This window comes from Patagioenas fasciata, chromosome 1, assembly GCF_037038585.1.
Source record: "Patagioenas fasciata isolate bPatFas1 chromosome 1, bPatFas1.hap1, whole genome shotgun sequence".
Taxonomy (NCBI): Eukaryota; Metazoa; Chordata; class Aves; order Columbiformes; family Columbidae; genus Patagioenas; species Patagioenas fasciata.
This window is the reverse complement of record NC_092520.1, coordinates 176823424-176848025: the sequence shown is the minus strand read 5'-3', so window position 1 is coordinate 176848025 and position 24602 is coordinate 176823424. Positions and strand designations below refer to the sequence as shown.

The following is a 24602-nucleotide window of genomic DNA, read 5'->3' as shown; positions in this document are numbered from 1 at the left end:
ATTTCTATGTTTAAAATAAAATCCAGTTCCTTGAATTAGTAAAAGCAGCTGAAAATAGCCTATTCCAGGTACTCTGCACTAGTAGCATTACTTACTGCCTGCATGTTTGCACACTGAGCTATTGCTTTGGCTGTCACAGTCTGTATTTCTACTCACACTGGACAAGGATTATTTTATTTTAATTGCTACATGAAAAATTCTGTTATTGTAGTTGTTCTACTGCTGTTCTACCTTGCATCAAAATACTGCCTGTGCAGCTCATAATCCCCACATTATTGTGCAAGAAGTGTTACGCTCTCTCTGGACATACTGCAATCCCTAAACCAACACGAATGGCAGCCGAAACCTCCTGAAGGAGCTATTGAATTTGTACAATACTTAACTTTGTCTCTCTGCGGATAGTTATAGGAACACAGTTGACATGATCAGCACTGAGAAATATTTGGCATTGGCTTTGTCCCTTTGAAAGTAGTAGGAAAGACTTATACTTCCTTTGTATTTACACAATCATTTTAAGCCTATATGACGTAGCAGAAAAGTGTACCCATGCTGTTGTTTTGATGTTTTCCTTTGTGAACAGCAGAATCGCAGATATTTTCAGGTCCAATTTAAATCTCTGTGTACAGACAGGGAGCATCCTTGGAGAAAATAAAAAAAACGGGTTCATGGCAGAGGAGTCACAGAGAGCAGCCTGGAGTACTGATCTGCAGCAATCTGCCCAATCTGGCCGTGCTTGATGAGATGAGGACTGGTGGTCCAGCCTGGGTGCCCACATTACACACACTCCTGCCTGTTGCCCAGTCTGAGCTACTCACAGCTGGGAAGGATGTGCAGTGGCGGTAGCGATTACAGGATCTAACTCCAGTCCTGTATCAGAAATGCTGATTTCCAGGGATCTGGTTCTTCCTGTCCCAACAATTCCGGAGATACAGGAGAACTGCTGTACCTGTGGGGTGGTGGATATGAAGAGGAGTGCTGTGGTGGACAAAAAGAGCCAAATCCCACCCCAATCCAGCATAAGACATATATGACCTGTCACAGCCTGCTTCACTTACCCTCATATTATGTAGACCGCTCAACACCCTCTCCCACCCAGTCATCTTGTTTCCTTGCTGACAACTCTTCTTGCACAGATCAGAGAACTTTGTTTGCACCTCTGAGCCAGGAATGTCTTGGAGCAAGGATTGGCCATTCTCATCTTTACTCTTTGGTTTGTTGAAATAACCTCTATCACCTAGAAAGTGTTCTTCCTCCAGTCTCCTGCTTTTCCAAGGAGTGCATTGCTTGATGAGACATGGCCTTGATCTAACCTGGGTTGTTCTTTCTGAGATGTCACTGCAGTAATCATAGTGGGTTTTTTAATATATAGACCACAGATTTCTCTAGAAGAAGGAAGATGCCAGAACCAGTGCCTAATACAAGAGTCAGTCCCCTGAACATGGGTATCTTCCAGCATAAGTTGACTTTTGCTGCATGTAAAATTCTTTTTACTTAGTCTGTATTTGACCTAAAATGTATCCATGCTGGTCTTGTTGACAACAATTTTCATGGCCTGACCACAGAACATGTGTTACTTACCTTAAGGGCATATCCAGAGGCATTGCTGGCTGGGATAGTGTTGATATCCACCTGGGTTCATGACAACTCTATATTGTCTGTCTGGGATGCTCACGCAAACTCGTGTCTCATAATGGTGTAGGTTTCTTCAAGGGAGGAACTGGTTGTTTTGCTCCAGGGTAAGCCTAGAACCAAACTAGTTTGTGTGCCATGTGGATGAATGAGGGACTGGGGACTTAGAGAGGGAGATATACTTACCCTACACTTTGGAAAGCATGGGAGATGCTTTAGGCTTAGTTTAGTCATTGATCCTGTCTCACTTCTTGTGTACCCTCATGAAAAAATATCTCACAGGTGTTTCATTTTTACATGAAATAGACACGCAGTTTTTTAATGCTGCATTTCCCATATAGACTCCTCTGGTTGAAATAACTGAAAGTAAAGTCCATCAAGGCCAACCACTGTTAAAACTAAGGCTACCAAAACTAGGAGAATGCAACTAGAGGAGTTATTAGTTAAACTGAATTAGTAGGTAAGGTCCCAAAACAGGACAGTCAGGGATTCCAAAAGAAAGGCTGTGGGAAGAAGGAAGCATCAAGAAGTAAAGAGATCAAGCAAGTATGGATTAGAGACACAGGTACAGGTTTTGCATTGCTGCTTGTTGGGGTGGCTGAGAGTACTTCTGCAGTGCACAGAAACATCCATTTTGGTGTCTTCAGGGTGCTTGTGGTTTGACCTGCCCACAGATACATGTATAAGGAGAGTCCTGATCAAGCTGCCTATATATGTCTCCTACCCTTCAGGCAGGCAAGATCAGGTCTTTCAAGGATGTGTTTTAGGTTGACGTGTCTGCTTAATGTCAGCTGCAATACTGCTGAAACAACCTCTTTTTTTTTTTCTTTTTGCGGGAAGCAATGGTGGAAAGACTGGAGGTGATGGGCTGTACACAGTCCCAGTGTGGGAACTGGGAGACTGGGCTGGCCTGGGGCTGTGAACTCTCCTCTGGTGTGGCCCAGAAACTGAAGACAGAAATTGAGTTTACAAAGGGTATGTTCTTGGGAAGTTGTGACCCAAAGGCAGGCGTCCGATAAATTTTACGAATGGACGTTGGGTGTGCTGAAGGTCAGGGCAGACGTGGGTGTGATGGTTTGGAATCAGTTTGCATTAATCAATCTTGCTGTCTTCTCCTTTCTTTTATCCCTCCCAAATAAGCTCCTAGCTGCTTCTTTGACAATGTTGACCCTGACCACAGAAAGAGACGGCTGAATCTTTGCCACTGACTCTTCCTAAAGATCACAGGTGATTTGTGACCCTGCCCACAGCTTTCTGTGTACATTCTTTCTGGATTTCTGCCACACCTTGACACAATGCCTTTAAGGTTGGGATATCTCCCACTCTTCATTGGAGGTTCATTGGAGTGCTTGTTGCCTCCAAAACCAGCAATGAACCTATAGCATAATCACAGGTAAGAGCAAGTGCAAGAGACTGAGAGGAAGCAAGAACAATCTGTGTCTGTGTCTTTCTATCTGAGGCTGAATGGCCCTAGATCAATGGACCTTAGCCAGAGTATTCAGGCACATCCTACCTTACATGTCAAGCCTTTAAAGGGCCAGTTGTTCATAGAATCATAGCATACCAGGTTGGAAGGGACCACAAGAATCACCTGGTCCAACCTTTCTTGGCAAAAACATGGTCTAGACAAGATGTCCCAGCACCCTGTCCAGCTGAATCTTAAAAGTGTCCAATGTCGGAGAACCCACACTTCCCTTGGGAGATTATTCTAATGACTGATTGCTCTCATAATGAAAAATTTCCCTCTTATGTCCAACAGGAATATTCCAGGAGTAACTTGTACCCATTACCCCTTGTCTTTACCATGTGCCTCCTTGTAAAAAGTGAGTCTCTAACTTCTTTGTAGCCACCCTTTAAAGACTGGAACCTGGTGATGAAGTCTCCCCTAAGCCTTCTGTTCTCAAGGCTGAACAAGCCCAGTTATCTTGACCTTTTCTCATATGGCAGCTTCTCAGTCCTTGGATCATCTTTGTGGCCCTTCTCTGGACCCTCTCCAGCCTATCCACAACTTTTTTGTACAGCCAGTATCAAAACTGAACACAGTATTGAGTAGAGTAGAATAATGGCTTCTTTGTCTTTGCTGGTGATGCCCTTGTTGATGCAGCCCAGCATCCTGTTGACTGCCTTTGCCACAGCAGCAGCACACTGTTCGCTCATATTGAGCTTCTTGTCCACCAGCATCCCCAGGTCCCTTTCCTCAGAGCTGCTCCACAGCAGGGTAGATCCAAGCCTGTGCTGCTCTCCTGGATGATGTTTCCCCAGGTGCAAGACCTTATACTTGTCCTTGTTGAACTTCATAAGATTCTTGTTAGCCTACTCTTCCAATCTATCCAGGTAGGTTACTCTCTCCAGAGGATCTCAGACCAGACTGAGTTAATGGGAATGTGGGAAGGTAATAGCTCTTCCTTTCCTAGTGAGTCAAGGACCTTCAGCCACACAGGAGCCTGTTCTAAACAGTGCTAAGTGTACATAGATGCTAGCTATGACCTGTTACACAGATGCTAGCTCTGACTGTGTAACAAGTCAGAGGGTCATTTATTTTTCTACACATGCAATGTCCTTGCAAACTCTAGCATGCTCTCATGAAAAGATGGTAGATAGAAGTCTGGATCTGCTTTGCTTTCCTGTTCAAGGCCTGCTGTGAATACAGCAACAGGTGGGGGAGCTAAGCATGTAGAGGTAGGTGTTCATGCACAGAGAGGAGCCATCCCCCTATAGCTTCAGTCCTGCTAGAGGAGGCAAGAACCCTGTTTGGGCATCACACCTGGTTTGAATTTTACCTTGAACTATTTATTCACCATCAACAGTTCTTCTGTCTCTGACTTGGTGCTCTCCTACACACTCACTTTTTCCCCACATTGGCTACATCAGGGATCTACCACATAAATCACAAGGCGACCAAGTTCAACTAATCCAAGGAGAAGTGTACAGCCTTCTGGGGCTGTGTGGAGCAGATGGAGGAAAAAGAACACCCTTCTGCCTCACAAATGAACAAAGCAGCACACGTTCCTTCAAATCTGTCCTGCTAATGCCAGCTCTCCCACTGGCAGGAGTTTTGCTAAGCCTCAAGAGAGCACTTTTTTTCTCCTCAGATTTAGGAGGTTTCCCAAGAAAAACAGTTTGTTAGTGGGGAAAAAAGGAGTACTTAGAGTACAAGTCAGTTAGTGATCAGTGGGGGAGGGAAAAGATGAAAAAGGCTGTCTTCTCATCTCCATTAACCACCTTCCAGTTTTGGAGTGTTCATCCCCCCCACCACTTAAAGGAAGAATCTTTCCTTTAAAATGAAACCACTTCCCGAATCGGATGGGTTTTCTGAATCAAGAAGTTCCTCGCCCCCTCCCATCTCCCCCGGCTCTCAGAGTATCTCAGGCAAAAGCCCGAGGTACAATCAGCCTCTCACTACACATTTCAGTCCCCTCGGACACGTGTGTGTTCAAAAGCTGCTGGCATGGGAACGCATTTGTGGATTTGCGTTACAGGAGCAGCCAAGGAGCCCGCATTAGCTGACAGCAGTATGCACACACGGTTTCCTTCACTGATGCAAGCTGATGAGATGTGGTCGGAGGGACGAGGAGAGGAAGGGCGGAGTCACAGGGCAACCCGCCCCCTAGTGCGGCTGCGATCTTGGTCACCGGCTCCAAGTTGTTCCAGTTCTGTGAAGCATCTGAGCAAGCAGAAGGCAAGGAGGAGCACCACTTCTGTTGAAAATACATCGCGCTCTTCAGGATGGATTTTTGTGCTGCTGGTAAGCCTTGAACTTCTTGTGCCTTGTTTTCTGCGAGGGCTGTGTGCTCAGTTTGACAGGGCAGAGCACACCACAAAATCCCAGCAGCAAGAGTGGACGCTGCAGCTGGTGGCTGGAAGAATGAGATGGTGGAAGAACCCTGGTGGTGCAGTTAATTCTTGTCAGCTTTGAGCATTAGGCATGGTTTCCTTTTTACTTACTCTCTCGTAAGCAAACTCCTTTCACATCAGGAGAAATTTCCCCACTGGTTTGAATGGCCTTTGTGCTGAGAGTTTCTATTGCTGGTGATCCTGAGCTGAGCTGGAAGCTGACTCAGGGGTATCAAGGGTATATGTGACACTTGGATTGAGCACCTATAAGCTTTGGCTTCTCTCCGTGCAGCTCTGACATGGTTTGCAAGCTTCTCAGTGGTATTTCCCTATAGCACCCAGGAGCTGTTTTGCCTTTGTTGGCCTCTCATGCAGTTGGGTATCTCAGTGCAACATGCTTGCAAGGCTTTTGGTACTGGGGGCTCCTTTGCTTATGTCCATGTTAAAGGTAAAATACTGTATTAGGGTTCTATCAACTACAAGTGACCTGCAGGTGGGCCTGCCTGGTTCTGAAATAATCTCAAAAGGCAGATGGGGGTGGGGGGAGATAAGCCACATCTGAGGAACTGAAAGACATCTCAGGTTTTATTTCCTACTTTGTCAGGTGGTGGATAAAGAGGTTGGGATTCAGCAGGGAAAGGCATACTGCCAGACCAAATATTTCTAGCCTCTAGCTGAGGAAGCTCTGAGCGTGTGTCTGATCAAAGGTGGTAAACAGAGAGATCTGAACAGGAATCGGCTGAACAAGGGCCAGGAAGAAAAGGGATCATCTAGCAATTGCCCTGCTGTGTCTGACTCTGTTGTCGGAGGCTTTTGCGTAGAGGATGTAGAGCACGGAGTGAAGGGAAAAATCAGTGCCCAGTTTCAGCAACTGTTCCGCACTTTTTAGCTCCTTAGGTGGGTAGACAAGGTAAGGTCACACTCAAACTGCACACCAGCCTTGCTAGTCAGTGAAACTGATGGAAACTGTGGGAGCTGAGCTCTCACCACCATCTAGCTATGCATGTTGGTGAAGGCAGATGTCTCCAAATCACCTAGCCCTCATCACCTGAAAACAACTGTGAATAGAGCGTCTGCAGGACAAGCTGGGCTGGAGAAGGGGGTACCTCATGTTTTGCTGCTTATTTTGGGGTGACCATTCCACAGAAACTGAGGCTTTCAGAACTGAAGGTCTGATGCAGTCATTCACTCAAGTTACATGTTACTGAGTTAATTATATCTTAAAAGTTACACACTGCAGTAGCATGATGAGATCCTGCTCAAGGACAATGTGGGTTTGCTCAGCTCTGCCTAGAGGCAAAGTCTGAAGACAGGCAATGCCTAAAGAAATACACTGGTTCTGGCCAATGTCTTTGTTGAGTCCCAACCTGTCACTTCACACCTGGGTGGGAAAGTGGGCTTATTTGATGCTGCTTTAGCATGGGAGCCAAGGCTGCCCTCAGAACACAAAATCACAGAATGGTTGAGGTTGGAAGTGATCTCTGGAGATCATAAAATCATTTTGGTTGGAAGAGACCCTCAAGATCATCTACTCCAATCCAATGCAGCTTTACAGTGAGCTTTGGAGCCCTGGATGTGTTTCAAGTCTTGCAGCTGTGGCATGATTTTCCTGAAGGTCAAAGGTGTATTTGCACCTTTTCCTGGAGCTGCTGGTTCCTGGAGACACAATGGTCCTGTTCGATACCTGTCTGACACAACAGTGTCTACGGGGCGGCTGCTCTCCCTGCAGTAGATATTCTTTTCCAGCTTCCTTCAGAATCCTCTAGCAACTGTCTGGGTAATGCCACAGAGCCAGTACACCAAATCTGTGAGCTGGGTATGTGAGACATGGGAGAGCAGACTGGTTCTGTGGTGTCACGTGCTAGAACATGTGGGGTGAGACCTACAGGCAAAAGTGGCTGCAAGCTATCCTGATTGCTGTAAGTTGTCATGTGGGATAAGAGCACCAGGACACAACGTAAATTCTTCTTCACACCTTTCCCTCCATAGCTGGAATGCGCAAATTAAACCTGTGTGAGATCCATGTTGAATTTCTTCTGACACAAGATGGAAGAGAACTGTGGAGTGGCTGGAGGAAGGAGAAAGATTGGGCTGGAGGGAACTCAGGAGCTGGAAGGTTTCCTGTATTCTGCCTGGTACCAGCCTGGCACCTGCCTGGGAAGGTGATGTTCTGTGCTGGAAATTACACAGAAGCCATATAAAAAAAAAAAAAAAAAAAAAAAAAAATTCAGGTGAATTCTTCCATCAGAGCACCTCATCCAGGCAGAAGGAGAAGGTGCCTATGAGGCTGCTCGGCTTGTGTGTTGTCATGGGTGGAGCTGGCCAAACCCTTTAGCAGCCACACTCGGAGCCCTACGTTGCCTTGCAAATGGGTCAGCTGAATCTCTGCTGTTATTCTGTGGGTGAGTAGCATGTGGATGGTCCGTGACAGTGCTACAGAAGCAGTCATTCTTCGTAACCTCCCCACGCTGTTTCAGCAGGCCACCCCTGCAGCTCTACCCCTTTGCTGGCCACGTGAGTACCCAGACTTTCGGGTAACTCCAACCTGCCCTCCAGATGGGCAGGCTGAGGGTGTAAGTCACCACAACTGCAAACGAACTCTGTGTTCTGTTTTGAGTGACAGCACTATAAATACAAGCCTCATTAAGAACCGGCAGGTCTTTCCATCTGGGTCTGCCTGAGTGTGTGGAAACAACCTCAAAAGCAGGTGTGAGCCCCAAAAATGTGATGCTGATGTGCTTTCCTTTCAATTTATGGTCTCTGAAAATAAATTCCAGCAACAACGTAATGTCAGTTACTGGAACAAGCTGCCCAGGGAAGTGGTGGGGTCACCATCCCTGGAGGGGTTTAAAGGCATATAGACACAGTTCTTAGGGACATGGTTTAGTGCTAGAGTTAGGTTATGTTTGAACTTGATGATCCTGAGGGTCTCTTCCAGCCAAAATGATTCTATGACTCTATAATTCTGTGTTCTCTTTGGAAAAGATGCTAGCCATTTTTTATGTCGTGTGTGTGAACTGGAAGACTTCAGTGCTGGCTTGGCTGACAGCATCGCCCTGAAACCTACTGGTGTTTTCATCAGTGTGAAATTTTCCCCTGTGCAGAGAACCCTGACCAGGGCTATGCTTCATCTGTGTCCTGACCTCGCCCTAGAAGGAAGTGGAACTTGGTGGTACTGAGGACTTTGGCAAGGCTGAAGCCGTTCCTCAGTCGCCTGCTGCAGGGTTGAATTCACTTGGCCATTGGAAGCGTCTGGAGCGAGCCAGGCTGTGTGTCACTTGGAGTTTCCTTCTCCTGCTGGCAGGGCTCATTCTCATCATGGAGAGGGATGGAAAGGCAGAGCAGCCACCTCTCGCTATCTCATTCACTGCTTGCTCAGCTGCCTCTGCTGCCTTCTCTGCCTTTCTGTGGATGGTTCCTCAAACAAACCTTTTGTGTTCACTGCCCCTAACTGCAGAGCCCAATGTATGCAATAACATTGGTGAACAGCTTCCAAAGATCCTTGAGCAGAGCATTAGGCCTTCTGGTAAGGAAGCAGAGTAACGTGCAGGCACTGACCTCAGAATTATTTTCCAAGGCAATCAGGGACTTAATCTGTTTAGGGAACCTCGGAAACCTTACAAGGACCTTCTCTGCAGCTCAAACTAAATTGCTCTGAAAGTTTAATCTATCCATTTTTCCTCCCAATTCCACCCTTTCTTTGTTTTTTATCCCTTGATTCCCTCCCCTTCTCCATGACTTGCATGATTCTTCTCCCCCACCCTCCCCACACAGTCCTTCCCACACTTTTCTCGTTCTGACAAACTGCAGAGGTACATCACTTGGGAGTTGAGGTTTCAGATATTCAGGAGGAAGGCATACTGAGTTATTTACAGATTTATTTGGGGTCATGTGGGTGAGAGGGTGTCCTCTGGGAGCCTCATGTCTCTTTGAGATGCTTTAGGCTCCTTCAATAGACAAAGAACAACTGAAGCAAAGCAACCAGCCACACCACAGACTTTGCTAATGGAGGGGGAAAAAGGGCGGTTCCTCAAGTATGTCCTGCTCCAGTGCTTTTGTGGAAAGAAATACAGGACAAAAGGTCTTAGTGATAATTTGTTGAGAAATCATGCTGGTGATTCCACAACTACCAGCTCCCATAGGGATGAGGGAGATAAAGCTGGGGAGCCCAAGAGGCTGGCCTCATCTCTTGCAGATGCCAAAACCACAGGAGAGATGAAATAAGCTACAGGACTCAGGCAGCACTCTCAGATGCAGGGCTGACATTCAAGGGGAAGTCAGCAACCTACCTAACAAGCCACAAAGCAGCTACATGGGTTTATTGTTGTTTCTGTTTGTTTGTTTGCTCGCTTGTTTCTTTGTGTGTTTTGGCCTCACATACAGATTTGGCTGTTGTGAATTGCTGGATGCCACAGGTTTTCCTCCTTTCTTGACTGGCTTCAGCTGTCAGACAGTTTCTTTCAGCTCTTCACAAGGGCTGCTTGCAGAGCTGGGAGGTGATGGATACAGGTCCTTCCCAGCCCAGGTTTCATGTTGGCTCTTTGCCTAGTGCTTTCTCCCAGAGGCTCAGCAGCCTCTCCCCAGGGAATGCAAGACTTGAGAACAGCAGGAGGAGTGATGGGGAGAGGCTGCAGGCTGAGAATCACAGAATCATAGAACAGTTTGGGTTGTAAGGGACCTTCAAAGGTCATCTAGTCCAAACCCCCTGCAATGAGCAGGGACATCTTCAACTAGATCAGGCTGCTCGGAGCAGTAATAGGACAGACTTAGCACATTGAAACCCAACCAGCTGGGAGGATGGGGGAAAAATTAGGACTGGGGAAGGTAGATCTCTCTGAGTTGTTGTGGTCATAACAGGAAAGAAGCACATGGACTCTTAGATGACTGTCCTTGTCTCCTTTTCCTTCTGTCTGTCTTAGCTGGTTCCTTCCCCTTTTTTCCCCATTCATATTTATAGCAGTTGTTTTGCATGTGAGATCCACACTAAGAGAATTTCCAAGGCAGCTGGTGCCACTTCCCCTTTTCCAGGAAGACGGGACACCCAGGGAATTTTGGCTTATGAAACAGTGGAGCAGGACATCCAGCGACCTGACCTGGCTTTCCAGAGAAGCTTTGTCTCATAGTATTTAGGTGCAGCAAGTATCCTGACTGCAAGCTCTGCAGTGACCTCCCAGGAGCTCCAGTCCTCTCTGCTCACAATGCCCCCTGATGTTTTTCCTGGAGCTTAACATCTACTTTTTCTCCCCAGGGCTGCAGCCTCCTCCTTTTCCTTGCTGAAGAGGCTGTGCCTCACCTGGATTATATTTAGCAGCAGTGCTGTCACCCTAATTCTTCTAGGTCTTTTATGAATCATTTTGTGGTCACTTTGGCTTTGCTGGTATCTGTTTGAGTTCCTGTACATTACAAGGAAGCCTACTCATATTTCTGCATTGTCTGTAATCCACATAACAACAGTCACCCACAGATGCTCCTTCTTCAGCAAGGCTTTCATCCCCCTGATCTTGCCTTCAGACTTGAAAAACCTCGATTCTCTCTCTTAATCCACTTCTGACTCCAGCTGCAGTGAATCAATCCATGAAGCCAATGGGTCTTCATGGAAGCTTTAAATGTAGATGAAGTATTTATGTCACAGCTTTGCAGAGGTAAAGGTATTGTCCATAAAGGTGCCTGACATTGAAACTGTCACAGAGCATTTGGTAAGATCTCTTAATTGTTCTCGTAGCGAGCAAAATTGGTTGAGTAGGCAGGGTGGGATGCTGTAGGGTTAGATCAGAGACTACCAGCACAGCATCTGGCTGCTAAGAGGGGTATCTGAGTCTGTGCTGCTCACTCTGGACTGAGATCCATTTGCAGGGCAAGACTGGGATGCAGTGGTTGCAACAGCAGGGAACGTAGATGCTGGAACACAGAAATCAGAGTTGCTGTGGCATGACCCTAGGAGAGTGTCTGAGACAGATTTTCCTGTGGTGTGTTGGCCCCAGTACTATTCTCACAGGCATCTCTTCATTCTTCCAGGGTCATCTGACTTGAGTGAGGCTGAAGAGGCTGAAATGGAGACAATCAGGCGGCACAGACAGGAGCTTTTGGAGGACATTAAGGTAAGGACCATATTGTTTCTTCTGTCTGCTTAGCCTTCTCAAAAATGTTTTCATCAAGGAGTGTCTTCACTTAGCAGTCCAGGCCATGTAGAAATGCTCCTGCACAGGAGACACTTGTTCTGGCATGGTCCAACGTGAATTCTGGCCTTCAGGCTGCCCTGGCACATTTGCCACCAGTGTGCATCCAGCCTGTGGTACTCTCTGCTGCAGGAGTCATCAGCTACCGTAATGGGATGTTTGTGAAAGACTGGTCAGCTCATTAGCAGGGATGAGCTGGGACTGCACGTTTAGGATTAAGGAAATTAGTATGAGTAACCCGTACTGGCAGGGATCTGGCTTAGCATTTATGATTATTTTTAATTACTGATTACTTGCTAATGACATATCAATCCTAGTTACCTGCTGCATCCTCCTGTGTTTTTCAATATTTTGTTTGGTTTGTGGATGTCCAACAACTCCTCCATGAAGGATCCTGTCTCTTTAGAGAGGTTTCATGGCAGGACTTTCCACATGCATTTCCATGATTGAACTTGCTTTTCTTCTTCCCTTTTAGCAAGCTCAAACATTTCTCCACTGACTCCTAAAATGTCTGAAAGTGGCAGACTCAAAATCAGTCAGTAATACCACATCACAGTCATGTGTGGTGCTGTACACTTTCTCTTCTGTTCTGCCTTCACCACCATGGAATGGGGGTTCCCACTTGAGGGAGGTTATTGCACTGAATCATTGAACCTGCACTGATTTTACCACAATATGAAGATGTCTGGATGTCTGGGGAATAGGCGCAGTATTTCCATGTTTAAAGATTTAAGCCAAATTACCTATCACTTCTCAGGCTTCCAGATACCCCATTTCTGCTACAAAATCAGAATGGTACCTTGTCCTTCCTTGCGAAAAAGGTGCATGCAATGTGTATGTGCATGAGAAGCTGTGGATGCCCCCTCCCTGGAGGTGTTCAAGGCCAAGCTGGATGGGGCTTTGAGCAGCCTGGTCTAGTGGAAGGTGTCCCTCCTCATGGCAGAGGGATTGCAAATAGATGATGTTTAATGTCCTTTCCAGCCCAAACCATTCCATGATTCTCTGTGGTCTGCTTGTGTGTGATTCTTATTTCTTCAGTTTTTGGAACAGGCAATGGGCACTGTAGAAGGCAGAATATTTGAATGGGAATACTGCATTTTTTTACCCACAATGGGCCAAGAAAAGCTGCTAGACTACACAGACCCATTCTCTAAATCTCAAAGCCATTAGCCTGTGGGATATGCATTGTCCAGCAGAGCAGAATGAGTTTAGGTGAAAGAGTACCTATAACTAAAGATGTTCTCCCAGGTGGATTTCATCAGAAAATATCTAGCAATATCCTTTAACACAAAGACTTGGGGGGATGTCTGGTGGGGAGAGAGGGAGGATGGGTCTAGACTTGCCTGTTATACTGTCTGAAGACAGCAGTGAATAAAATAATAAAACTGATGAACATTTGAAATCCAGGGTTAAGATCATGGCTTTGTTACATTTGTGCAATACCTAAAACTTAGTAATGAACACTCCCAGCTTTGGCAGACTGATGAAGCACAACAGAATGAAGGCCAGAAAAAAGGTGAAATCCAAAAGCTGTATTAGATCATGGGATATTGACAAACTTCACGGTTTCGCTATCTGAGTGCATACTGTGGCCACACCCTCACTCCTTGTTGAGGCAATATCTGTCATAAAACAACCCATCGTCCCCTGTCTGTTCTGGTTTGCATGCGGAAAAATTTGGGTGTTTCCTGGAAGAAAGCAGTGATGCAATCTGGCTCTGAGGGGGCCATAACTGCAGGATGGAAACAAGGAGATACAGGCATCTTGATTTCCTTGATAACACAGAATATCCAGCCAAGAAGGCCATGGCTTGTCATGGGCCTAAAGGAAACTGAATTCTACCATAACTCTGATTTTATTTTTGTTTTTAATTTGACAATGATTACTCCTCTTTTATTCCTCCTCTCTTCTTCACCTAAAGACAAGTATCTGCTCACTGGTATTTGAATGATAGATATGTTAAAAACTCTTGTGTTTCACACCATAGCCACTTCAGGTTCATGTTGACCTCACAGTTACTGGTTGCACTTCCCTTTTCCTGGATGTGTGGCAGGGCTATGCAAAGTAAAAGCTGGAAGGAAATGGGCACAATGGAAGAAGCCTCACATCTGGCATTGTTTGAGGAACTGAAATCAACACTGGGGTAGAGTTATCTGACTCTCCACACTGGCTAAGCTTGATTGACAACAGACATGACAATATCCTTCTGCCCCTATCTCCCGTTGTTTTCATCTGGAATCCATCAGGGTCACCCCAGAGCAGTTCCCATTTCACAGACATCCTTGATTGGTTGTGACCATCTGACCTGTCCTCTTCCTCTGATTGAAGGAAAAAGTAAGACACACTCTGTATGCGTCTGCTGTTTTTCCCTCCATCGCCTTCATCCTTCTGCTATTTCTTTTGCAGAGGCTGAAGGAAGAGATTGCTGAAGTGTTTGCAGAGATTGAGTGCTTCCAAAATGCAGAGGAGAGGCAACAGGCAGACAATAATCCTGGGGAGCAGACCAGGCAAGTGGGATGAGATGGGTATTTCTTTGTTTACGAAGTCTCTGTCTTGATCTTGAGAAAACAAAAGCACTGATGGGATTTGGATCACAACAAGGACATGGAAAATAGGCCAGGAATACCCTCGTCTCCTCTGGGATTTCTCTTTATTCCTGGATAGGAATTCCTGTTCTGGAAGACATCTGTCCTTGAGATACCTGAGTTACCTTGTGAGGTAACTGAAACATGGCCCTTTATTCTAAGCTTGACTTTCCTTCTTCTTGTTTGCAGCAAACTATCACAGAGGGATAAGCTTCTGTGCCTGGGCCGGAAGAAATTCAACATGGACCCTGCAAAGGTAGGGTTTGCTCATTCCGCCTATGAGGAGAAATCTGGAAGAACTTCTGTTGGCTACTGGTCCACTTGCAGCTACCCATGCCAAAGAAACTATGGCGTGGGACTGTGGGGCTGGTTTCCTATCCCACTAAGGCTCCAGTTAGTAGTACCGTCCTTCCTGTCCCTGAATAAAGTCTTCTGATATGATCAAGCTGTGCTGCCTCCCACCATCACATGCCTATAGGCCATCCCATAAGACACAACCCAAAACTAAGAGGAAAAAAAGGGAGGATGCTTTAATACTGCCAATGCGTCGAGAGAGCCAAATCTCCTTCAGCCCAGCTCTTTTTGCCTGTGGGAGGCTAAGAATTTGCCATAGTGTGACAGAAGAAAATGAAGTAAAAAGAAGTTGAGATGTTTGAGAGTGTGTCAGGTTCTTTGGCTCATTTAGAACTGAAGACAAGCTGCCTCTGTCATTTGGGATATAGTTTTTGTTTTGGTAGTACTGGTTGGATTTTTGAGTGAATCCAGGTTTTCCACTTTCTGGGACTCTGACCAGCAAGGTCCAGCCTTCATAGCTTTCAGCTCTCTGCAAAAAACTCTAAAATTGTCATGATTAAGTAGAGAAGATGTGAGAAAGACAGTTCCCTCTTCCTTCCTCTTCACTGGTGGGCCATTTTTTGAGCTCTGTAAGGAAAACCACAAGCTGCGATCGAACGATTGCTCATCGTCAGCTAACCACCACAGCTAGCATCTGAGGTGGCTACTGGTCTGAGTGACAACTTTTCATGCCTCCTCCTCTGCCCCACCGAGACCCTCAAGAAGCCTTTTCCCCAGTGACCACACCACAGCTGGAGCGCTTGCCAGCCCCCTGGATGTCCCTCTGACACCGGGAGCTATCTCAGAGCAGTGATATCAGCACCTCCAGCCTGCGTGAGAGCAGCTTTCATTCTGTCTTTCCGTCTGACCTCAAAGGCCTCAAAGGCATCTGGCTGTGGCATTGAGCCATGCCGTGCAGAAATACCTGAACTAGTTCTGACCTCAAACTAGTTTAGCTTTGTTAGATTAATGCTGATCAGCCTGGTCGAAATGTCATCCTATGTGCCTATATTATTGTTACTTTAGAATAAGCATATGCAGATCTCTGTTTATTGCTTCCCTTTTGCTACATGCTGCATAGGCTGACAGGTGCTGCAATGCAAGAAACTTTCTTTGCCCCTCCTTGCTAAGGTTACACTTCATCTATGCAATGCTGAGACTTTAAATGAGTTCCTATCTTCAAGATCTCAGAGCAAGTTCCTGAGGCTAGAGGAGGGAAGCATTAGGAATCTGGCTGAACAGAACCTTTTGGGAGAAACATTTTCTTCTGGAAAATGGAGCCACATCATCGCTGCGATGCTTTACAAAATTAAATTGATCTTACTGAAATTCCGTCTGGGGAAAAAGAAAGGAAAATAGTGTGGAAAAATCTCACAAACATTTCAATTTCTTCTTTTGAAACTGCTTTTTCTTTGGGGCATTTTAGAAATAGTTTCTTATATATTACAAGGCAAAGTGAATTGATTCTGTTGAAGTAGAACATTTTGATGGATCTAAACCAATTTTCAATCCTGTATTGTACTTTGTGAGGAGAATTGCAATGTGGTCTGTAGAGTCACAGTGGTTTTAGATATTGCTAAGAGTCAGAACAAAAGCTGTGACTTTAAAATTCATGAAATTCCCTCTAAAATAGAATATCGACTCTTTTTACAGCCCAGCTCAAACCCTCTGTATTCCATAAAAACATACTCTATCCTTACTGGCTGGGGAGGATAGAGCTGAAAAGATTGCAGACTTCTCTGTTCTGTGGCATAGATGAAAATTTAGGAAAAATAATTTTGAATTATCTTAAGCCCATAGTTTTGGCTGAGTACATTTTTATTGTCATTTTTTTCAAACATTTGGGGTTTTTTGTTACGTTAATTGAGAAAAAAGAAAAGACATTTAGGGAGAGAACACTGAGATATTTTGATCGAAAATGTTAAAATGAACTATTTTGACTTTGCCTTAAATCTACCTGCCTGTTGGACTTTTAACCTACATTGTCCTTTTCTGTTTGCTTGAGTTTCCATCCCAGTGAAACATTTATCTGAATCTAGGGATGAAATGGAAGTGGAACTGATGCACTATGGTAGATTAAAAGGGTGGGAAGATGGCTGTGGTATCCCATTAAGGTGCTGGGGAGTAACAGAGGAGGCAGCATCATCAAAGCCAAGGAAGGCTGACATAAGGATGTTAGGGTCCTACTTTCTTATCAACCCACAGGGATGTCTCACTTCCCTGTCTTGCTTCTCCTTCCCCAGGGGATCCAGTACCTGATTGAGCATGAAGTGTTGTCTCCAGACTTACAGGAGATCGCCAAATTCCTCCACAAGGGTGAAGGCCTGAACAAGACCGCCATTGGGGATTACCTGGGTGGTAGGTGAGCAACCCAGCCAGAATGAGGAGGCCCTTTGAAGTCCTGGTCCTGCCTAAACCACTTTCAACTACGATTTTAGATGACCCCTGGCAGACCTCAGTCAGGTGCCAAGACTGAACATACCTCAAATTGCAGTGGACTGGGTGGGCAGGACATTCTGTCATGGGTGGGGCTTTGGAGTGTGACTAAGGCTGGCTGTATGGGATACCTGTCCCCCTGCTTGTAGTGGGGTCAGTATTCCCAGATAAGAGTATGCATCATGATGTCGTGTTGGTCAGAGGGAAGTGAAGGCTTAGATGGAGCCAGATGTACATCATCACACCAAGGGGCATTCAAACTGAGCAGGGTCAGAGCTCTCTTCTGACCTTTTCTCTGTATCCTCCCCCAGGGACCCCACAAACATTCAGATCCTCCAAGCCTTTGTGGCGTGTCACCAGTTTGCCAACCTCAACCTGGTGCAGGCGCTGAGGTGAGTGAGCATGCAGGATGCAGGAGATGGAACAGGAGCCTGCTCAGCCACTGAGTCTTACCACCCAGGAAGGTTGTGAAGCTCTGCTGGGTGGAAATGGGTCTTCCCAAGGCCCTGCTGTGTGTGTTGGCTCCAAGACTCTTGCTCTGTGAGGTCTTAACAGCTTTTCCTGGGGAAACTCTTTCATGGCCCCTTGACTGGACTTGCCATAGAGAAGCAAGTCCAGAGAAATTGGGAAAGCAAGGTGGATCATAATGAGGGGACAGGGCAAGTTATTTTTTGCACCAGGAAACGTTTCTGTCCACAGAGCCCATCATGTCAGTGACAAAACGACTCTGGGTTAGGGCATCTGGTTTTTTTATACACCAGCCTCCTGGCAGGACCCTTTCACTTGAGGACTCTGCTGCCTTGAAGAGCACTCATTAGGAAAGAGTAGCCGTGATTTCCAGGATGCTTAGTTCTGCTTCCTCCTTCAAGTGTGTTTGAGGCTGATAAGCCCAGGCAATTTCTAGCGAGAGGAAACCTCCTGCTTCATGCACTGTGTTCTCTCCAGCATGATGGGATGACTTCTTTCATTTTCATGGTGCCCCATGGGTTGAGGGAAGGGATAAAATTCCCTTGCACACAATCTGACTGTCTGTCATGCTCCTTCTGATAGACAGTTCCTATGGAGCTTCCGGCTGCCTGGGGAAGCACAGAAGATTGACCGGATGATGGAGGCCTTTGCCAACTGGTACTGCAAGTGCAACCCAGGAGTGTTCCAGTCAACAGGTAGTTATGGGCCCAAGAAGCCCTGTAAAGCCGAACGCCACTCTTTGCTAGAGAGAGGAACTTCCCTTTTCCATTCACAAAGCACAGAGGGCATCACTTGGAAGTGTGGATGTTTCCCTTTAAGCTGAATGAGACAGCCCAGTTTCTGCAAAGCTTTTCAATAGACTGATGGCCTCTAGTCCTCCTTTTGCTACTATGCTCCAACCCATCTCCATTGGCAATAGACTTGAGAAGTTCTCCCAGCCCCACATGAGGTATACCTCATCACAGCAAGGATAGCACTGACAAACATTGGTCTTTAGAAACTTTCCTGCTGGCAAAGCCATTATCAGGCCAGATCTACCCAACTTGCCCCATTACCTTGGGAGGTACGCCACCATAGGAGATCAGCTCTCCTGTGGACCTGTCTGTCCCTCTTACTCCTAGCAGAGCGGACATCTCCCTTTTCCTCCTACAGTGGAGGGGATGAGGCTGTTCTCCAGTGACTGCAAACCAAGCCACCTGTTAGAGTCCAGATTGATCTGCCCTCTAAAATAAGTACCACCCATCCTGGTTTTCTTTCTCATTGTCAGATACCTGTTATATACTCTCCTTCTCTATCATCATGCTAAACACCAGCCTGCACAACCCCAATGTGAAAGACAAACCTCCCTTTGAAAGGTTTGTATCCATCAACAGAGGCATTGACAATGGAGGGGACCTGCCAGAAGAGCTCTTAAAGGTAAGAAGACCTCACATTTTCTCTTAAGTCCCTCTTTTCACTCTGGCTTGGGGTCCACTGAGAAGTAAAGGTCCTCAGGTCTCAGTGTAATACAGGCCTACTGACCTTCTGCCGTACAAGGGGAAGAGCTGCGTGAGGAAAGAGAGCAGTATGTACAAAAGCAGAGCTGAAAAGAGTGGAAACTGCTTGGGAGAGGGGCTGCACATGTGCTTGTTGGTGAGGACATGAAGCAAGAGAAAGAGGCTGGAGGCATTCAGGGAATAGCAGTATTGGTTAAATAAAGTTTGTGCTTTTAAATGTGTCTGTGTGAGAGAGGAACAATACTGTGAATATGTGAGACAAGCAGACATGAGCTGCAGGTGCCTGTGTGTTGTGTAAGTATGAGGCTGTGTGAAAGGGGCACGCACCTCTGTGGGAGCTAGCTGGGCACCTGAATCTTTTGGCCATCTTTGGGAGTCCTAGCCCCTTAGGGGTCTGTGTGTTTCTTATGTGTCTGTGAGACAATGTCACTGTGGCCCAGATTACAAATCCTTTTCCCTTGCTCATGCCTTAATGTCTCAGCTGGCTGTAGTGTTCACGTCAGTCAGGACACGAGTGCCTGACCTCTCTTACACCAGGGTATATTTTTGAGTGAGTAGAACCAACAAGCCTCAATTGAGTACCAGGGTCTCTTCCAGCATCTCTAAAGCTCTCAGCCAGTCCATGGTGTTTCTGATCTCAGAAGATGAAGATGCAGAATTGGGGAGATGGCAACAGGGGAGGCATCCGTTAGCAAAGCTGGAGCTACCATTTTCCCAAAGGCTCATTGGGCATGGGACCTGCCCTGTGAGGCAAGGTAGACATGGGCAGCCTGCCTACATGTGTCTAGCTTCACCCAGCCATCCTGGGGAGAATTACTGGTGTCTTGTGTCAAAGAGACTGCCTACATCCCACACTTGGGTTTTCTGAGCAGCATCCCCTCAGGGTACAGGCTTTAGATTTTTCTCCAGGGTGTGATTTCTCTCAAGCAATTTCAAGGATGTTGCATGAGACTGTAGTTTCTTCTTCTTTTTTTTTTTTTTTTTTCTCTTGGCTTGGGACTTGTATAATAAATGTTCGCAAATTCAATGACATGAGTGACATTTTTGTGTTCCTTGAAAGCTAGTAACCGGCCTCCCTGTCACTCTGCTGTTACGAATGTCACCCTTTATGCCCCTCAGTGCAAAAGCCTTGGTTCTACGAAATGTGCCTCCTTGTGGTCATGTAGATGTGTGCATTGCTCTCTACATATCAAGTTCTCAGTGGAGCATTTGGTACCACCAATCCAGGGCCTAAATGGGGCTGTGGTCTCTGCTGTGTTGTGACCCCCCCAGTGCCTTACTACCCACAGCAGCATTTTGTGACATGCTGGCTATGGTCACTGCAGCCCCTGTTGATATGGGTGCACATTTTTGTGTCTGTGGCTTTCCAAATTGGGTCTCTTTTTTTGACACAGGATGCACAGAAGAGCTGGTGATCCCCCATGAGACCCTGTGAGGTGTAGACTGAGGGTTGTTGTACCCCCTGCTGCTCACTGCCTGTCCCCCTGCCTATTCAGCCTCCCGCCCCTCTGGAAACAGAGTGATGAACCAGATGGACCTGTGAGAGTTGTGTACAAGCTTTGTCACAAACCTGTCTTTCTTTCTCTCTTTCCATCACCAATGCTCTGGGGCAGAATCTGTTTGAGAGCATCAAGAATGAGCCATTCTCCATACCAGAGGATGATGGGAATGATCTCACACATACTTTCTTTAACCCTAACCGTGAGGGCTGGCTCCTGAAACTAGGTAAGGTGGAGGATTCCCCTAGTTCCTCTGAATTCTGTGCCCACCTGCCTCCCACCACAAATATCCCCCAAAGAACCCACCAGCTTCTCCGCTGTCCTTCCCTCCTGTTTGCTGCGGTGGGGTGAGGCTGACACCTGCTGTTGAAACCAGCTGCCTGCTCTCTCCTCCCAGCCCACTCCTGCAGGCTCTGACTGCTCAAAAAGGGACCCAGAAAGATAATCCCTCACCCCTCCCTGTTCCCAGCCCCATCAGAGCAAAACTGGCTGCCTGCGTGTGTGTGTCCATCATACAACATCACATCAGTGGTGAGCACCACGGATGCTTCCTTGGGGCTGATCTCCAGGGAGAGATGGGAGGGTTTGCCTGTGTGTGCACATCTGGAGCTTGTGGGGGGAAGGGAAGGATGACAGAGAATGTGACTAGTGGCTTTTGAACCTCTCTGCCTTTAGGAGGACGTGTGAAAACCTGGAAACGCCGTTGGTTCATTCTGACCGATAACTGCCTGTACTACTTTGAATATACCACGGTAAAGGCTTAAGTCCCATTTGAGAAACTGTGTCCTGGGTGGTTATGAACCTCTGAGGGCCCAGGGAGGAACAGAGGGTAGGGGGCAACTTTTCCTTTCAATCCTGTGCTCCCAGACTGAAGTCAGACCTCCCTTCTCTCCCGTGGTGTTTCCTTGCCTCCAGTCTTGAGAAGAAGAGAGGCCGGACACTGCAGATATTGCTGTGATCTCCTGTTAACTTAGCTCTCCGTTGTGTAAATGGAGATGGTCTCCCCAGGCATGCACTGCTCTTGTCAGCCCCCCAAAGGTTCACATCAGAGAGGCTGCAAGTAGTGACATAGATTGGGGGAGCGTGCTGGGTGTTAATTCACATTTCCTTGTCTTCAGGACAAAGAGCCTCTGGGCATTATCCCCCTGGAGAACCTATCAGTCCGGAAGGTGGATGATCCCAAAAAGCCAGTAAGTCTCCATTGCTTGGTCCTCTGCCAACACAGGCAGTTGGAGGGTAGACAGGGTGCACGCATGCTACTTTTGCCATACTTCTCAGAGGGAAGGTACCGTTTCAAACTGTCTTGTCACCCATCTAAACTTGATGGTATCTAAACATAACTGTATTTTACCAGGGAAGATCTGGTGAAGGGAAAGCTACCCTTTGGCTGGCTCGTTGTATGTGTGCAAATGTGTGTGTGTATAGTGGGGCAGAGATGAATGCACACAGCTGACTCACCACTCATTTTGCACCAGGAGAGGTGAGTTCAATTTCTCTCACCAGGACTCTCCATAACGAGTTACAGCACATGTACAGCAGAGAATGCTGTGGTGTTAGGAAACTTGCCCAGGAAGTGACACTCTCTGTCTGTATATCTTCTATGGACACCCACTCTTGATGTGGCAGAAGTGCCTTCTGTCTGAGTGGTGACAGGCAGAAGAGAGAATGTTGCATCTACTTAAGAGGAGAAGAGATTTTCATGAGTGGAGGAGAGTGACAGATCCCAGAAGGTGTTTTCTGGTGTTTTCTGATGCTCCACTGGAGAGAGTCCAGCGCAGAGCAATGAAAATGATTAAGGGAGTGGAGCATCTCTCATGAAGAAAGGCTGAGGGAGCTGGGGCTCTTTAGCTTGGAGGAGAGGAGACAGAGAGGTGACCTCATTAATGTTTACAAGTATATAAAGGGTGAGTGTCATGAGGATGGAGCCAGGCTCTTCTCAGTGACAACCAATGATAGGACAAGGGGTAATGGGTTCAAACTGGAACACAAGAGATTCCACTTAAATTTGAGAAGAATTTTCTTCTCAGTAAGGGTATCAGAACACTGGAACAGGCTGCCCAGGGAGGTTGTGGAGTCTCCTTCTCTGGAGACATTCAAAACCCGCCTGGACCCTTTCCTGTGTAACCTCATCTAGGTGTTCCTGCTCCGGCAGGGGGACTGGACTAGATGATCTTTTGAGGTCCCTTCCAATCCCTTACATTCTGTGATTCTGTGTGACTCTGTGATTCCATCTCTCCATAGAGCTTGTTTTAGTGTCTAGACCTTCACAGAGAGAGTGTGTTTACATGATAGGTATGGCCTGGAGATCTAATTCATCGGGAATATCTTGGGGTGGGGAAGGAAAGGCTCTGTTGCATTTCAGAGACAGAAATTTCCCTTCCCCTTTGGAAACCCGTCACCCATGGTTGAAGGCAGCATGGTTTCCTTGGTCCACCCTGTCCTCCCCTTCTGCTCCATTTTATTCCATTTCTGACAGAACTGCTTTGAGCTCTTCAATCCCAACTGCAAAGGGCAGAAGATCAAAGCCTGCAAAACAGATGGGGATGGGAAAGTGGTTGAAGGCAAGCATCAGTCCTACAAGATCTCAGCAGCCACACCAGCAGAACGTGATGGGTGGATTGAGGCAATACGGTGAGGAGAGCAGAACCGGACGCCTGAGCTTGCCTTTATTCAGCCTCAGGGACTGAGGTCATGCAGTGCATGTGGCTACCAGAACATGAAAAAGGGGGTGGAAATAAATGTCTCCAGTCCAGTAACAGCGGTACCTCTTGACTTCAAAGAGTTTCAAGGTCCCTTCTGGAGAGTCTCCAGCCACAGCTAAATCTTCTTCTGCGGGCCTGCAGACCTCCAGTCCTGCCTTTTGTTGAATGGTTTCTCTGTACAAGTTCAGTTAGGCTGCCTGTGCTGCTGTCCAGTATTTACTTACTTTTGCTCCCATTTCCTCTTATTTCCAGGACCAGCATCACACAGGATCCTTTCTATGACCTGGTGTCAGCACGTAAGAAAAAGATTGCCAGCAAAAACTGAGCCCTGACGTGGTCACTGACAGCAGGGGGATGTAATTGTTGGACAACTTCCCTCCCATGCTGGGCTCTTCCAGTCAAGAAATTTGGGAGAATTTATTCCCTCTGCCTCCCACTTAGCAGGAATGTGACTGACAAGACAACTTGATTCTTCCTTTTCCAAACTGAAGGTAGAGGCGCAGGGTGCAATCCACTGAGGACTGTCGGAAATATGAGCATGTCATTTCCCACGTCTGACTGCAAAGGCTCAACAACAACTGGTCTTTGGGTTCTCCCATATAGCCCCAGGCATGTAGGACAGAATCTGAGCAGAGAAAAGAATGTCTCCAGAATGTCTCCAGCCTCTCTTGCTATCAAACCAGGCCTGGGTATTTTTCAGTGAGGAACCATATAGATGCTCTCAGAGCAGCTGAGCATGGTCCAGTCAGCTGCAGAACAGAAAAGCCCCAGTGGTTTATCTTCCACAAACAGATGTGTAGTGGTTGTGGAGAAGGGGCCACTGACCTTCAACACCTCACTGTGAAACCAGAGGCCAAGAGAAGGCAAGAAGCCCTCTGCTCAGAAGAGAACCCTCACTACCTCTTCCTACAGCTGTCAGGGCTGTAATCCTGGGAAGTCCCTGCTCTGTAACTGAGTCATAGGTTTTAGAAAGTTAAAGATGCTGGATAGGGAAATAAGGGGTAACTGAGTGTAGAGAGGCCGTGGGACCAGGGAAGCAGCTCTGAATTTTTTGTGTCTCTGTTTTTAGACTCAGGGACCACCACAGGTCTCCCTAGGGAAGAAACCCAAACACTAGCTCTCCTCCTGGCTGATGGCCTCCCAAAAAAAGATGCTTCCTTGTACCATCCCAGAGGTCTGGGCTTTGTATCTGAAAGGCCTGCAGCCAGAAGGCATGAAAAATTGGAGGTGCATACACACCACATGGACAAGCACACACACACAGAGGCATTCCCATCTTCAGACATTGGTTTCATCTGGAGTCTTTTTTTTTTTTTTTTGTCTCTTATATCAAGAAAGAAATAAAAGTGCTTGAAACAAGCCCCAGATTCAAGGTAACATGATTGTTTTAGTGATAAAGGCAGAGGATGCAAGATAGAAGAGTTGTTTTCCTGTGGCTGGCGCA

At 46.7% G+C, this 24602-nt stretch overlaps 1 protein-coding gene across 1 annotated transcript; it reads left to right on the top strand.

Annotated features, from left to right (window-relative positions):
• Nucleotides 1–5261: 5261 nt before the first annotated feature.
• Nucleotides 5262–24501, top strand: CYTH4 (cytohesin 4). Its single transcript, XM_065842807.2, has 13 exons — nucleotides 5262–5374; nucleotides 11479–11561; nucleotides 14046–14146; nucleotides 14414–14480; nucleotides 16801–16919; nucleotides 17305–17385; nucleotides 18044–18156; nucleotides 18729–18877; nucleotides 20571–20682; nucleotides 21132–21208; nucleotides 21575–21646; nucleotides 22933–23087; nucleotides 23411–24501. Exons 1-13 carry the CDS (start codon nucleotides 5356–5358, stop codon nucleotides 23481–23483), a joined length of 1221 nt encoding a protein of 406 aa, XP_065698879.1. The 5' UTR covers nucleotides 5262–5355; the 3' UTR covers nucleotides 23484–24501.
• Nucleotides 24502–24602: the final 101 nt, after the last annotated feature.